The 17,819-nt window shown below is 54.8% G+C and overlaps 1 protein-coding gene across 1 annotated transcript in view; it reads right to left on the bottom strand.

Moving 5' to 3' along the window:
* LOC311107277 (catenin alpha-1-like) overlaps positions 1 to 17,819 on the bottom strand; it is a 208,471-nt gene that overhangs the window by 49,131 nt on the left and 141,521 nt on the right. The window contains exon 15 of the mRNA XM_084149757.1: positions 1,545 to 1,650. Coding sequence (XP_084005883.1) covers positions 1,545 to 1,650 — 106 coding nt within the window. The remainder of the gene's footprint in view (positions 1 to 1,544; positions 1,651 to 17,819) is intronic.

The raw sequence follows: 17,819 nt of genomic DNA, 5'->3' as shown, positions 1-17,819 counted from the left end.
GGGACATGGGGGATCAGGGAGAGGAGACATGGGGGATCAGGGAGAGGAGACATGGGGGATCAGGGAGAGGAGACATGGGGGATCAGGGAGAGGGGACATGGGGGATCAGGGAGAGGGGACATGGGGGATCAGGGAGAGGGGGCATGGGGGATCAGGGAGAGGGGGCATGGGGGATCAGGGAGAGGGGACATGGGGGATCAGGGAGAGGGGGCATGGGGGATCAGGGAGAGGGGACATGGGGGATCGGGGAGAGGGGGCATGGGGGATCAGGGAGAGGGGGCATGGGGGATCGGGGAGAGGGGGCATGGGGGATCAGGGAGAGGGGGCATGGGGGATCAGGGAGAGGGGACATGGGGGATCAGGGAGAGGGGGCATGGGGGATCAGGGAGAGGAGACATGGGGGATCAGGGAGAGGAGACATGGGGGATCAGGGAGAGGGGACATGGGGGATCAGGGAGAGGACACATGGGGGATCAGGGAGAGGACACATGGGGGATCAGGGAGAGGGGGCATGGGGGATCAGGGAGAGGGGGCATGGGGGATCAGGGAGAGGGGACATGGGGGATCGGGGAGAGGGGACATGGGGGATCGGGGAGAGGGGGCATGGGGGATCAGGGAGAGGGGGCATGGGGGATCGGGGAGAGGGGACATGGGGGATCGGGGGCATGGGGGATCAGGGAGAGGGGACATGGGGGATCGGGGAGAAGGGGCATGGGGGATCGGGGAGAGGAGGCATGGGGGATCGGGGAGAGTGGGCATGGGGGATCGGGGAGAGGGGGCATGGGGGATCAGGGAGAGGAAACATGGGGGATCGGGGAGAGGGGACATGGGGGATCGGGGAGAGGGGACATGGGGGATCGGGGAGAGGGGACATGGGGGATCAGGGAGAGGAAACATGGGGGATCAAGGAGAGGAAACATGGGGGATCGGGGAGAGGGGGCATGGGGGATCGGGGAGAGGGGACATGGGGGATCGGGGAGAGGGGAATGGGGGATCGGGGAGAGGGGACATGGGGGATCAGGGAGAGGAAACATGGGGGATCGGGGAGAGGGGGCATGGGGGATCGGGGAGAGATGTAGGAATAGAGAGAGATATGTAGGAATAGAGAGAGAGATGTAGGAATAGAGAGAGATATGTAGGAATAGAGAGAGAGATATGTAGGAATAGAGAGAGATATGTAGGAATAGAGAGAGATATGTAGGAATAGAGAGAGAGATGTAGGAATAGAGAGAGAGAGATGTAGGAATAGAGAGAGATATGTAGGAATAGAGAGAGAGATATGTAGGAATAGAGAGAGATATGTAGGAATAGAGAGAGATATGTAGGAATAGAGAGAGAGATGTAGGAATAGAGAGAGATATGTAGGAATAGAGAGAGATATGTAGGAATAGAGAGAGATATGTAGGAATAGACAGGAGATATGTAGGAATAGAGAGAGATATGTAGGAATAGAGAGAGATATGTAGGAATAGAGAGGAGGATAGAGCTAATGATAAAGTGAGAAGAGTGCTAGATGGTGAGATGGGTATCAGTGTGTATATTACCTGGTCTGCGATGGTGCGGCCCAGTTTATCCATCCTGGATCCAGCCTCAGCAATCTTCTTAGCAGCACTGATGACATCAGAGGTATTCTTCAACGGCCCTTTACCCCTGGGAACACAAGATCCACATCAATCTGCTGTTCAAACACACACACAAACCTTTCATACACTGACTACATCCATACATTTACATTTTTGGCATTTAGCAGACGCTCTTATCCAGAGCGACTTACAGTTAGTGAGTGCATACATTTTTATTTTTCATACTGGCCCCCCGTGGGAATCGAACCCACAACCCTGGCATTGCAAACGCCATGCTCTACCAACTGAGCTACATCCCTGCCGGCCATTCCCTCCCCTACCCTGGACGACGGTGGGCCAATTGTGCGCCGCCCCATGGGTCTCCCGGTCGCGGCCGGCTACGACAGAGCCTGGATTCGAACCAGGATCTCTAGTGGCACAGCTAGCACTGCGATGCAGTGCCTTAGACCACTGTGCCACTCGGGAGATACACACCTCTTCAACAGACCTTTGCCCCTGGGAACGCATGATCCCCACACACCCCTACCTGATACAGTCCATCCACTCTCATGTAGTCTATATTTTCTCTCTCTCTGACAGATGGTGTGGATATGGGGGATGTGTGTTATGGTACAGTAGAGTCCGCCCAGTGATACACGGCCCACAGAGTCCCCCCAGTGATACACGGCCCACAGTCCCCCCAGTGATACACGGCCCACAGAGTCCCCCCAGTGATACACGGCCCACAGAGTCCCCCCAGTGATACACGGCCCACAGAGTCCCCCCAGTGATACACGGCCCACAGAGTCCCCCCAGTGATACACGGCCCACAGAGTCCCCCCAGTGATACACGGCCCACAGTCCCCCCAGTGATACACGGCCCACAGAGTCCGCCCAGTGATACACGGCCCACAGAGTCCGCCCAGTGATACACGGCCCACAGAGTCCCCCCAGTGATACACGGCCCACAGAGTCCCCCCAGTGATACACGGCCCACAGAGTCCCCCCAGTGATACACGGCCCACAGAGTCCCCCCAGTGATACACGGCCCACAGAGTCCCCCCAGTGATACACGGCCCACAGAGTCCCCCCAGTGATACACGGCCCACAGTCCCCCCAGTGATACACGGCCCACAGTCCCCCCCAGTGATACACAGCCCACAGAGTCCCCCCAGTGATACACGGCCCTAAGAGTCCCCCCAGTGATACACGGCCCACTGAGTCCCCCCAGTGATACACGGCCCACAGAGTCCCCCCAGTGATACACGGCCCACAGTCCCCCCAGTGATACACGGCCCACAGTCCCCCCCAGTGATACACGGCCCACAGAGTCCCCCCAGTGATACACGGCCCACAGAGTCCCCCCAGTGATACACGGCCCACAGAGTCCCCCCAGTGATACACGGCCCACAGAGTCCCCAGGTGACAGTGATTTGATCATATACGGCCCAGAGTCCCCCAGTGACAGTGATATGATCATATACGGCCCAGAGTCCCCCAGTGACAGTGATTTGATCATATACGGCCCAGAGTCCCCCAGTGACAGTGATTTGATCATATACGGCCCAGAGTCCCCCAGTGACAGTGATTTGATCATATACGGCCCAGAGTCCCCCAGTGACAGTGATTTGATCATATACGGCCCAGAGTCCCCCAGTGACAGTGATTTGATCATATACGGCCCAGAGTCCCCCAGTGACAGTGATTTGATCATATACGGCCCAGAGTCCCCCAGTGACAGTGATTTGATCATATACGGCCCAGAGTCCCCCAGTGACAGTGATTTGATCATATACGGCCCAGAGTCCCCCAGTGACAGTGATTTGATCATATACGGCCCAGAGTCCCCCAGTGACAGTGATTTGATCATATACGGCCCAGAGTCCCCCAGTGACAGTGATTTGATCATATACGGCCCAGAGTCCCCCAGTGACAGTGATTTGATCATATACGGCCCAGAGTCCCCCAGTGACAGTGATTTGATCATATACGGCCCAGAGTCCCCCCAGTGACAGTGATTTGATCATATACGGCCCAGAGTCCCCCAGTGACAGTGATTTGATCATATACGGCCCAGAGTCCCCCAGTGACAGTGATTTGATCATATACGGCCCAGAGTCCCCCAGTGACAGTGATTTGATCATATACGGCCCAGAGTCCCCCCAGTGACAGTGATTTGATCATATACGGCCCAGAGTCCCCCCAGTGACAGTGATTTGATCATATACGGCCCAGAGTCCCCCCAGTGACAGTGATTTGATCATATACGGCCCAGAGTCCCCTCAGTGACAGTGATTTGATCATATACGGCCCAGAGTCCCCCCAGTGACAGTGATTTGATCATATACGGCCCAGAGTCCCCCAGTGACAGTGATTTGATCATATACGGCCCAGAGTCCCCCAGTGACAGTGATTTGATCATATACGGCCCAGAGTCCCCCCAGTGACAGTGATTTGATCATATACGGCCCAGAGTCCCCCCAGTGACAGTGATTTGATCATATACGGCCCAGAGTCCCCCAGTGACAGTGATTTGATCATATACGGCCCAGAGTCCCCCCAGTGATACACGGCCCAGAGTCCCCCAGTGATATACGGCCCAGAGTCCCCCCAGTGACAGTGATTTGATCATATACGGCCCAGAGTCCCCCAGTGATATACGGCCCAGAGTCCCCCCAGTGATATACGGCCCAGAGTCCCCCCAGTGATACACGGCCCAGAGTCCCCCAGTGACAGTGATTTGATCATATACGGCCCAGAGTCCCCCCAGTGATACACGGCCCAGAGTCCCCCCAGTGATATACGGCCCAGAGTCCCCCCAGTGACAGTGATTTGATCATATACGGCCCAGAGTCCCCCAGTGATATACGGCCCAGAGTCCCCCCAGTGATATACGGCCCAGAGTCCCCCCAGTGATACACGGCCCAGAGTCCCCCAGTGACAGTGATTTGATCATATACGGCCCAGAGTCCCCCAGTGATATACGGCCCAGAGTCCCCCCAGTGATATACGGCCCAGAGTCCCCCCAGTGATACACGGCCCAGAGTCCCCCAGTGACAGTGATTTGATCATATACGGCCCAGAGTCCCCCAGTGATACACGGCCCAGAGTCCCCCCAGTGATACACGGCCCAGAGTCCCCCAGTGACAGTGATTTGATCATATACGGCCCAGAGTCCCCCAGTGATACACGGCCCAGAGTCCCCCCAGTGATACACGGCCCAGAGTCCCCCAGTGATATACGGCCCAGAGTCCCCCCAGTGATATACGGCCCAGAGTCCCCCAGTGATATACGGCCCAGAGTCCCCCAGTGACAGTGATTTGATCATATACGGCCCAGAGTCCCCCAGTGACAGTGATTTGATCATATACGGCCCAGAGTCCCCCAGTGATACACGGCCCAGAGTCCCCCCAGTGATACACGGCCCAGAGTCCCCCAGTGACAGTGATTTGATCATATACGGCCCAGAGTCCCCCCAGTGACAGTGATTTGATCATATACGGCCCAGAGTCCCCCCAGTGATACACGGCCCAGAGTCCCCCAGTGACAGTGATTTGATCATATACGGCCCAGAGTCCCCCCAGTGATATACGGCCCAGAGTCCCCCAGTGACAGTGATTTGATCATATACGGCCCAGAGTCCCCCCAGTGATATACGGCCCAGAGTCCCCCCAGTGACAGTGATTTGATCATATACGGCCCAGAGTCCCCCCAGTGATATACGGCCCAGAGTCCCCCAGTGATATACGGCCCAGAGTCCCCCAGTGACAGTGATTTGATCATATACGGCCCAGAGTCCCCCCAGTGATATACGGCCCAGAGTCCCCCAGTGATATACGGCCCAGAGTCCCCCAGTGATATACGGCCCAGAGTCCCCCAGTGATACACGGCCCAGAGTCCCCCAGTGAGAGTGATTTGATCATATACGGCCCAGAGTCCCCCAGTGACAGTGATTTGATCATATACGGCCCAGAGTCCCCCAGTGACAGTGATTTGATCATATACGGCCCAGAGTCCCCCAGTGACAGTGATTTCATCATATACGGCCCAGAGTCCCCCAGTGACAGTGATTTGATCATATACGGCCCAGAGTCCCCCAGTGACAGTGATTTGATCATATACGGCCCAGAGTCCCCCAGTGACAGTGATTTGATCATATACGGCCCAGAGTCCCCCAGTGACAGTGATTTGATCATATACGGCCCAGAGTCCCCCAGTGACAGTGATTTGATCATATACGGCCCAGAGTCCCCCCAGTGATATACGGCCCAGAGTCCCCCCAGTGATATACGGCCCAGAGTCCCCCCAGTGATATACGGCCCAGAGTCCCCCCAGTGATATACGGCCCAGAGTCCCCCAGTGACAGTGATTTGATCATATACGGCCCAGAGTCCCCCAGTGACAGTGATTTGATCATATACGGCCCAGAGTCCCCCCAGTGATATACGGCCCAGAGTCCCCCCAGTGATATACGGCCCAGAGTCCCCCAGTGATATACGGCCCAGAGTCCCCCCAGTGACAGTGATTTGATCATATACGGCCCAGAGTCCCCCAGTGACAGTGATTTGATCATATACGGCCCAGAGTCCCCCCATTGATATACGGCCCAGAGTCCCCCCAGTGATATACGGCCCAGAGTCCCCCCAGTGATATACGGCCCAGAGTCCCCCAGTGATATACGGCCCAGAGTCCCCCCAGTGATATACGGCCCAGAGTCCCCCAGTGATATACGGCCCAGAGTCCCCCCAGTGATATACGGCCCAGAGTCCCCCCAGTGATATACGGCCCAGAGTCCCCCAGTGATATACGGCCCAGAGTCCCCCAGTGATATACGGCCCAGAGTCCCCCAGTGATATACGGCCCAGAGTCCCCCAGTGATATACGGCCCAGAGTCCCCCAGTGATACACGGCCCAGAGTCCCCCAGTGACAGTGATTTGATCATATACGGCCCAGAGTCCCCCAGTGACAGTGATTTGATCATATACGGCCCAGAGTCCCCCAGTGACAGTGATTTGATCATATACGGCCCAGAGTCCCCCAGTGACAGTGATTTGATCATATACGGCCCAGAGTCCCCCAGTGACAGTGATTTCATCATATACGGCCCAGAGTCCCCCAGTGACAGTGATTTCATCATATACGGCCCAGAGTCCCCCAGTGACAGTGATTTCATCATATACGGCCCAGAGTCCCCCCAGTGACAGTGATTTGATCATATACGGCCCAGAGTCCCCCAGTGACAGTGATTTGATCATATACGGCCCAGAGTCCCCCAGTGACAGTGATTTGATCATATACGGCCCAGAGTCCCCCCAGTGATATACGGCCCAGAGTCCCCCAGTGATACACGGCCCAGAGTCCCCCAGTGACAGTGATTTGATCATATACGGCCCAGAGTCCCCCAGTGACAGTGATTTCATCATATACGGCCCAGAGTCCCCCAGTGACAGTGATTTGATCATATACGGCCCAGAGTCCCCCAGTGAGAGTGATTTGATCATATACGGCCCAGAGTCCCCCAGTGACAGTGATTTGATCATATACGGCCCAGAGTCCCCCAGTGACAGTGATTTGATCATATACGGCCCAGAGTCCCCCAGTGACAGTGATTTGATCATATACGGCCCAGAGTCCCCCAGTGACAGTGATTTCATCATATACGGCCCAGAGTCCCCCAGTGACAGTGATTTCATCATATACGGCCCAGAGTCCCCCCAATGACAGTGATTTGATCATATACGGCCCAGAGTCCCCCAGTGACAGTGATTTGATCATATACGGCCCAGAGTCCCCCAGTGACAGTGATTTGATCATATACGGCCCAGAGTCCCCCCAGTGATATACGGCCCAGAGTCCCCCCAGTGATATACGGCCCAGAGTCCCCCAGTGATATACGGCCCAGAGTCCCCCAGTGATATACGGCCCAGAGTCCCCCAGTGACAGTGATTTGATCATATACGGCCCAGAGTCCCCCAGTGACAGTGATTTGATCATATACGGCCCAGAGTCCCCCAGTGACAGTGATTTCATCATATACGACCCAGAGTCCCCCAGTGACAGTGATTTGATCATATACGGCCCAGAGTCCCCCCAGTGATATACGGCCCAGTCCCCCCAGTGATATACGGCCCAGAGTCCCCCAGTGACAGTGATTTGATCATATACGGCCCAGAGTCCCCCAGTGACAGTGATTTGATCATATACGGCCCAGAGTCCCCCAGTGACAGTGATTTGATCATATACGGCCCAGAGTCCCCCCAGTGATATACGGCCCAGAGTCCCCCCAGTGATATACGGCCCAGAGTCCCCCAGTGATATACGGCCCAGAGTCCCCCAGTGATATACGGCCCAGAGTCCCCCCAGTGACAGTGATTTCATCATATACGGCCCAGAGTCCCCCAGTGACAGTGATTTGATCATATACGGCCCAGAGTCCCCCCAGTGACAGTGATTTCATCATATACGGCCCAGAGTCCCCCAGTGATATACGGCCCAGAGTCCCCCAGTGATATACGGCCCAGAGTCCCCCAGTGACAGTGATTTGATCATATACGGCCCAGAGTCCCCCAGTGACAGTGATTTGATCATATACGGCCCAGAGTCCCCCAGTGACAGTGATTTCATCATATACGGCCCAGAGTCCCCCAGTGACAGTGATTTCATCATATACGGCCCAGAGTCCCCCAGTGACAGTGATTTCATCATATACGGCCCAGAGTCCCCCAGTGACAGTGATTTCATCATATACGGCCCAGAGTCCCCCAGTGACAGTGATTTGATCATATACGGCCCAGAGTCCCCCCAGTGATATACGGCCCAGAGTCCCCCCAGTGATATACGGCCCAGAGTCCCCCCAGTGATATACGGCCCAGAGTCCCCCAGTGACAGTGATTTGATCATATACGGCCCAGAGTCCCCCAGTGACAGTGATTTGATCATATACGGCCCAGAGTCCCCCCAGTGATATACGGCCCAGAATCCCCCCAGTGATATACGGCCCAGAGTCCCCCAGTGATATACGGCCCAGAGTCCCCCCAGTGACAGTGATTTGATCATATACGGCCCAGAGTCCCCCAGTGACAGTGATTTGATCATATACGGCCCAGAGTCCCCCCAGTGATATACGGCCCAGAGTCCCCCCAGTGATATACGGCCCAGAGTCCCCCCAGGGATATACGGCCCAGAGTCCCCCAGTGATATACGGCCCAGAGTCCCCCCAGTGATATACGGCCCAGAGTCCCCCCAGTGATATACGGCCCAGAGTCCCCCAGTGATATACGGCCCAGAGTCCCCCCAGTGATATACGGCCCAGAGTCCCCCCAGTGATATACGGCCCAGAGTCCCCCAGTGATATACGGCCCAGAGTCCCCCCAGTGATATACGGCCCAGAGTCCCCCAGTGATATACGGCCCAGAGTCCCCCAGTGATATACGGCCCAGAGTCCCCCAGTGATATACGGCCCAGAGTCCCCCCAGTGATATACGGCCCAGAGTGCCCCCAGTGATACACGGCCCAGAGTCCCCCAGTGATACACGGCCCAGAGTCCCCCAGTGATATACGGCCCAGAGTCCCCCCAGTGATACACGGCCCAGAGTCCCCCAGTGATACACGGCCCAGAGTCCCCCCAGTGATACACGGCCCAGAGTCCCCCAGTGATATACGGCCCAGAGTCCCCCCAGTGATATACGGCCCAGAGTCCCCCAGTGATACACGGCCCAGAGTCCCCCAGTGATATACGGCCCAGAGTCCCCCAGTGATATACGGCCCAGAGTCCCCCAGTGATATACGGCCCAGAGTCCCCCCAGTGATACACGGCCCAGAGTCCCCCAGTGATATACGGCCCAGAGTCCCCCAGTGATACACGGCCCAGAGTCCCCCCAGTGATATACGGCCCAGAGTCCCCCAGTGATACACGGCCCAGAGTCCCCCAGTGATATACGGCCCAGAGTCCCCCAGTGATATACGGCCCAGAGTCCCCCAGTGATATACGGCCCAGAGTCCCCCAGTGATACACGGCCCAGAGTCCCCCCAGTGATATACGGCCCAGAGTCCCCCAGTGATATACGGCCCAGAGTCCTCCCAGTGATATACGGCCCAGAGTCCCCCCAGTGATATACGGCCCAGAGTCCCCCCAGTGATATACGGCCCAGAGTCCCCCAGTGATATACGGCCCAGAGTCCCCCAGTGATATACGGCCCAGAGTCCCCCAGTGATATACGGCCCAGAGTCCCCCAGTGATATACGGCCCAGAGTCCCCCAGTGATACACGGCCCAGAGTCCCCCAGTGATACACGGCCCAGAGTCCCCCCAGTGATATACGGCCCAGAGTCCCCCAGTGATATACGGCCCAGAGTCCCCCCAGTGATACACGGCCCAGAGTCCCCCCAGTGATATACGGCCCAGAGTCCCCCAGTGATACACGGCCCAGAGTCCCCCAGTGACAGTGATTTCATCAGTAGAGGTCATGTGCTTTATACCTTCAACCTAGAGGCCACCACAACACATTGGCAGCTAGCTGTACCATCCACTCCTCCCCCTCCTACACAGTCCAATAGAAAATACCCTCATCACTGTATGAATCCCCAATGGAACCCTTTGCCCTATAGTGTGCACTACATTTGTAAGTAGTACTCTAGGAAATAGGGTGGCATTTGGGATGCAGATTCCTCTACTGACTAGTGCCTGTTAAAGCTGGATTAAAATTGATCCCACACCTTAAGCCTGCTCAGACTGGTAGCCTGGTAACTCTTAAACGTAACTAAATGTTAACGAAAATGTAATCTACATAATCCCCAAAAGTAATGATTAATCATTAGAGGCCAAAAACAATAACAAGTAATGCTGCATACTCCAAGGAAGGTTCAAATCTCACCTTTCTAGTATTTTAATTATTTTTAATAAACTGATGAGTTGTACTCACATTTGAGGACACAAGCTCAAGTACACAGTACAAATATGACAATTAAATATTTTATATGACGTATTTCCTATTCGACATAACTGTATGAATAAGGCCTGAAATTACTTACATATTTCCTAAATATAGCATAATCAATTTATAAAACAACTAACTATAAGATTTCACCTCCCTTATAATTGTAAAATACATATTTGTATATTTAGTGTTAAGAGAAAACGCCTGCCCCCATCGCCGTGAACGTCTCACAGATCTCTAGCTTTGCTTCCTGAACTCGTTAGGAACTTGACTTTCATCTCATATTAACATTGTCCGTCTATGACAAACAAAGTGTTTTATTTGTTTGTTTAAAATCTATGAATTATTTAAATCAATAATATATAAAACAATCTCAGAATGTGCTACAGCAACGAAACCACCCTCTCCTGCTGTGTTACGATGTAATTCCAAAGAGCCAATGAAATGGCAGAAGGGACATCGCAGCTTCAAGCGGTTTCAGACATCACATCCTGCTTCACACAGGCTAAAGTGCTTCCGTGAGAATCAGGGCTAGCGCTCAATGCTAGCCATTTAGATCTACGGTGTCCACAGATCCATTTATAAGCAAAAAATGTCTGTAGGTGCGGTACCAGAACCACGCAGGTTCCTTAAACAGTGAGATGTGAGGGAGGGACTTATGGCTCCATGATGCCTACATGACATGTGTCCAGGCTGAGCCAATCCAGATGGTCAGAGAACAAACACACCCATTTCTCCCTTCTGCTGTCTGGTTCACTTCTGGAAAGAGAGAAGGGTGGATATAGAGATGTGGGGAGAGACAGAATGGGTGGGATAGGGGGCAGAATGGGTGGGATAGGGGGCAGAATGGGTGGGATAAGGGGCAGAATGGGTGGCAGTGCCAGTCCTGTTCAGCAAATAGCTCTGGCCTACACATAAACCACTACAACCCCCCCCCCCCCCCCCCAACACACACCGGCTGCAGCCAACATGCCCCCCCCCCGCCCCCGCCTGCTCCACAGTCCTCTCTCTGCCAGTTTGGTGTCCCCACTAGGGACTCCGGGACACAGTTGGCAAGTGGCACAACCTGGATTCAAAGCTGCTCTCTCTCTCTCCAGGCCACAACCCTCCCACAACAGATGGAACTGTATCTTCTCCTCTTTTGCCTTCCTCCCCTCCTGTCTCTCCCTCTTCCTCTCTGCGCTCCTCAAGCTCCCGCCATCTCTCTACCACTCCCTACCTCCCCTCCTGTCTCTCCCTCTTCCTCTCTGCGCTCCTCAAGCTCCCGCCATCTCTCTACCACTCCCTACCTCCCCTCCTGTCTCTCCCTCTTCCTCTCTGCGCTCCTCAAGCTCCCGCCATCTCTCTACCACTCCCTACCTCCCCTCCTGTCTCTCCCTCTTCCTCTCTGCGCTCCTCAAGCTCCCGCCATCTCTCTACCACTCCCTACCTCCCCTCCTGTCTCTCCCTCTTCCTCTCTGCGCTCCTCAAGCTCCCGCCATCTCTCTACCACTCCCTTCCTCCCCTCCTGTCTCTCCCTCTTCCTCAAGCTCCCGCCATCTCTCTACCACTCCCTTCCTCCCCTCCTGTCTCTCCCTCTTCCTCTCTGCGCTCCTCAAGCTCCAGCCATCTCTCTACCACTCCCTACCTCAGTCATTGTGATGTTTTATTTATTTTTAACCTTTATTTAACTAGGCAAGTCAGTTAAGAACAAATTCTTATTTACAATGCCGGCCTACAGCGGCCAAATCCGGACGACGCTGGGCCAATGTGAAGGGAGGGATGGAGGGAGGGATGGAGGGAGGGAGGGAGGGATAGAGGGAGGGATAGAGGGAGGGATGGAGGGAGGGAGGGAGGGAGGGAAGCAGAGTCCTGGTGGAGGCATGTAGCCTAGAGTCACGCTACAGACTGGGCTGGGGACCCCCCTCCTTCCCTCCCTCTGACTGGGGACACACAGGGGACAGGAGAGCCCTGAGAGACTAGAGGGGCTGGGGACACACAGGGGACAGGAGAGCCCTGAGAGACTAGAGGGGCTGGGGACACACAGGGGACAGGAGAGCCCTGAGAGACTAGAGGGGCTGGGGACACACAGGGGACAGGAGAGCCCTGAGAGACTAGAGGGGCTGGGGACACACAGGGGACAGGAGAGCCCTGAGAGACTAGAGGGGCTGGGGACACACAGGGGACAGGAGAGCCCTGAGAGACTGGAGGGGCTGGAGGCATCGGGATGGTGATGTCTAATACAACCCCAACTCAACACTGATAGTGCTGGGCTAGCCTCATTTCACCTCCACCACCATATTCACACACTGGGCTAGCCATCAGCTCCACCACCATATTCACACACTGGGCTAGCCATCAGCTCCACCACCATATTCACACACTGGGCTAGCCATCAGCTCCACCACCATATTCACACACTGGGCTAGCCATCAGCTCCACCACCATATTCACACACTGGGCTAGCCATCACCTCCACCACCATATTCACACACTGGGCTAGCCATCACCTCCACCACCATATTCACACACTGGGCTAGCCATCAGCTCCACCACCATATTCACACACTGGGCTAGCCATCAGCTCCACCACCATATTCACACACTGGGCTAGCCATCAGCTCCACCACCATATTCAGACACTGGGCTAGCCATCAGCTCCACCACCATATTCAGACACTGGGCTAGCCATCAGCTCCACCACCATATTCACACACTGGGCTAGCCATCACCTCCACCACCATATTCACACACTGGGCTAGCCATCAGCTCCACCACCATATTCACACACTGGGCTAGCCATCACCTCTACCACCATATTCACACACTGGGCTAGCCATCACCTCTACCACCATATTCACACACTGGGCTAGCCATCACCTCCACCACCATATTCACACACTGGGCTAGCCATCACCTCCACCACCATATTCACACACTGGGCTAGCCATCACCTCTACCACCATATTCACACACTGGGCTAGCCATCAGCTCCACCACCATATTCAGACACTGGGCTAGCCATCAGCTCCACCACCATATTCACACACTGGGCTAGCCATCAGCTCCACCACCATATTCAGACACTGGGCTAGCCATCAGCTCCACCACCATATTCACACACTGGGCTAGCCATCAGCTCCACCACCATATTCAGACACTGGGCTAGCCATCAGCTCCACCACCATATTCACACACTGGGCTAGCCATCAGCTCCACCACCATATTCAGACACTGGGCTAGCCATCAGCTCCACCACCATATTCACACACTGGGCTAGCCATCACCTCCACCACCATATTCACACACTGGGCTAGCCATCACCTCCACCACCATATTCACACACTGGGCTAGCCATCACCTCTACCACCATATTCACACACTGGGCTAGCCATCAGCTCCACCACCATATTCAGACACTGGGCTAGCCATCAGCTCCACCACCATATTCACACACTGGGCTAGCCATCACCTCCACCACCATATTCACACACTGGGCTAGCCATCAGCTCCACCACCATATTCACACACTGGGCTAGCCATCAGCTCCACCACCATATTCACACACTGGGCTAGCCATCAGCTCCACCACCATATTCAGACACTGGGCTAGCCATCAGCTCCACCACCATATTCAGACACTGGGCTAGCCATCAGCTCCACCACCATATTCACACACTGGGCTAGCCATCACCTCCACCACCATATTCACACACTGGGCTAGCCATCAGCTCCACCACCATATTCACACACTGGGCTAGCCATCACCTCTACCACCATATTCACACACTGGGCTAGCCATCACCTCTACCACCATATTCACACACTGGGCTAGCCATCACCTCCACCACCATATTCACACACTGGGCTAGCCATCACCTCCACCACCATATTCACACACTGGGCTAGCCATCACCTCTACCACCATATTCACACACTGGGCTAGCCATCAGCTCCACCACCATATTCAGACACTGGGCTAGCCATCAGCTCCACCACCATATTCACACACTGGGCTAGCCATCAGCTCCACCACCATATTCAGACACTGGGCTAGCCATCAGCTCCACCACCATATTCACACACTGGGCTAGCCATCAGCTCCACCACCATATTCAGACACTGGGCTAGCCATCAGCTCCACCACCATATTCACACACTGGGCTAGCCATCAGCTCCACCACCATATTCAGACACTGGGCTAGCCATCAGCTCCACCACCATATTCACACACTGGGCTAGCCATCACCTCCACCACCATATTCACACACTGGGCTAGCCATCACCTCCACCACCATATTCACACACTGGGCTAGCCATCACCTCTACCACCATATTCACACACTGGGCTAGCCATCAGCTCCACCACCATATTCAGACACTGGGCTAGCCATCAGCTCCACCACCATATTCACACACTGGGCTAGCCATCAGCTCCACCACCATATTCAGACACTGGGCTAGCCATCAGCTCCACCACCATATTCAGACACTGGGCTAGCCATCAGCTCCACCACCATATTCACACACTGGGCTAGCCATCAGCTCCACCACCATATTCAGACACTGGGCTAGCCATCAGCTCCACCACCATATTCACACACTGGGCTAGCCATCAGCTCCACCACCATATTCACACACTGGGCTAGCCATCAGCTCCACCACCATATTCACACACTGGGCTAGCCATCAGCTCCACCACCATATTCACACACTGGGCTAGCCATCAGCTCCACCACCATATTCACACACTGGGCTAGCCATCACCTCCACCACCATATTCACACACTGGGCTAGCCATCAGCTCCACCACCATATTCACACACTGGGCTAGCCATCACCTCCACCACCATATTCAGACACTGGGCTAGCCATCAGCTCCACCACCATATTCACACACTGGGCTAGCCATCAGCTCCACCACCATATTCACACACTGGGCTAGCCATCAGCTCCACCACCATATTCACACACTGGGCTAGCCTCATTTCACCTCTACCACCATATTCACACACTGGGCTAGCCATCAGCTCCACCACCATATTCACACACTGGGCTAGCCATCAGCTCCACCACCATATTCACACACTGGGCTAGCCATCAGCTCCACCACCATATTCAGACACTGGGCTAGCCATCAGCTCCACCACCATATTCAGACACTGGGCTAGCCATCAGCTCCACCACCATATTCACACACTGGGCTAGCCATCAGCTCCACCACCATATTCAGACACTGGGCTAGCCATCAGCTCCACCACCATATTCACACACTGGGCTAGCCATCAGCTCCACCACCATATTCACTCACTGGGCTAGCCTCATTTCACCTCTACCACCATATTCACACACTGGGCTAGCCATCAGCTCCACCACCATATTCACACACTGGGCTAGCCATCAGCTCCACCACCATATTCACACACTGGGCTAGCCTCATTTCACCTCTACCACCATATTCACACACTGGGCTAGCCATCAGCTCCACCACCATATTCACACACTGGGCTAGCCATCAGCTCCACCACCATATTCACACACTGGGCTAGCCATCAGCTCCACCACCATATTCACACACTGGGCTAGCCATCAGCTCCACCACCATATTCACACACTGGGCTAGCCTCATTTCACCTCTACCACCATATTCACACACTGGGCTAGCCATCAGCTCCACCACCATATTCACACACTGGGCTAGCCATCAGCTCCACCACCATATTCACTCACTGGGCTAGCCTCATTTCACCTCTACCACCATATTCACACACTGGGCTAGCCATCAGCTCCACCACCATATTCACACACTGGGCTAGCCATCAGCTCCACCACCATATTCAGACACTGGGCTAGCCATCAGCTCCACCACCATATTCAGACACTGGGCTAGCCATCAGCTCCACCACCATATTCACACACTGGGCTAGCCATCAGCTCCACCACCATATTCAGACACTGGGCTAGCCATCAGCTCCACCACCATATTCACACACTGGGCTAGCCATCAGCTCCACCACCATATTCACTCACTGGGCTAGCCATCAGCTCCACCACCATATTCACACACTGGGCTAGCCATCACCTCCACCACCATATTCACACACTGGGCTAGCCATCAGCTCCACCACCATATTCACACACTGGGCTAGCCATCAGCTCCACCACCATATTCACACACTGGGCTAGCCATCAGCTCCACCACCATATTCAGACACTGGGCTAGCCATCAGCTCCACCACCATATTCAGACACTGGGCTAGCCATCAGCTCCACCACCATATTCACACACTGGGCTAGCCATCAGCTCCACCACCATATTCAGACACTGGGCTAGCCATCAGCTCCACCACCATATTCACACACTGGGCTAGCCATCAGCTCCACCACCATATTCACTCACTGGGCTAGCCATCAGCTCCACCACCATATTCACACACTGGGCTAGCCATCACCTCCACCACCATATTCACACACTGGGCTAGCCATCAGCTCCACCACCATATTCACACACTGGGCTAGCCATCAGCTCCACCACCATATTCACACACTGGGCTAGCCATCAGCTCCACCACCATATTCACACACTGGGCTAGCCATCAGCTCCACCACCATATTCACACACTGGGCTAGCCATCAGCTCCACCACCATATTCACACACTGGGCTAGCCATCAGCTCCACCACCATATTCACACACTGGGCTAGCCATCAGCTCCACCACCATATTCACACACTGGGCTAGCCATCACCTCTACCACCATATTCACACACTGGGCTAGCCATCAGCTCCACCACCATATTCACACACTGGGCTAGCCATCACCTCTACCACCATATTCACACACTGGGCTAGCCATCAGCTCCACCACCATATTCACACACTGGGCTAGCCATCAGCTCCACCACCATATTCACACACTGGGCTAGCCATCAGCTCCACCACCATATTCACACACTGGGCTAGCCATCAGCTCCACCACCATATTCACACACTGGGCTAGCCATCAGCTCCACCACCATATTCACACACTGGGCTAGCCATCAGCTCCACCACCATATTCACACACTGGGCTAGCCATCAGCTCCACCACCATATTCACACACTGGGCTAGCCATCACCTCTACCACCATATTCACACACTGGGCTAGCCATCAGCTCCACCACCATATTCACACACTGGGCTAGCCATCACCTCTACCACCATATTCACACACTGGGCTAGCCATCAGCTCCACCACCATATTCACACACTGGGCTAGCCATCAGCTCCACCACCATATTCACACACTGGGCTAGCCATCACCTCTACCACCATATTCACACACTGGGCTAGCCATCAGCT

Source organism: Coregonus lavaretus (genome assembly GCF_964263955.1).
Source record: "Coregonus lavaretus genome assembly, chromosome: 32".
Classification (NCBI taxonomy): Eukaryota; Metazoa; Chordata; class Actinopteri; order Salmoniformes; family Salmonidae; genus Coregonus; species Coregonus lavaretus.
This window is presented reverse-complemented; position numbering and strand designations above follow the sequence as displayed.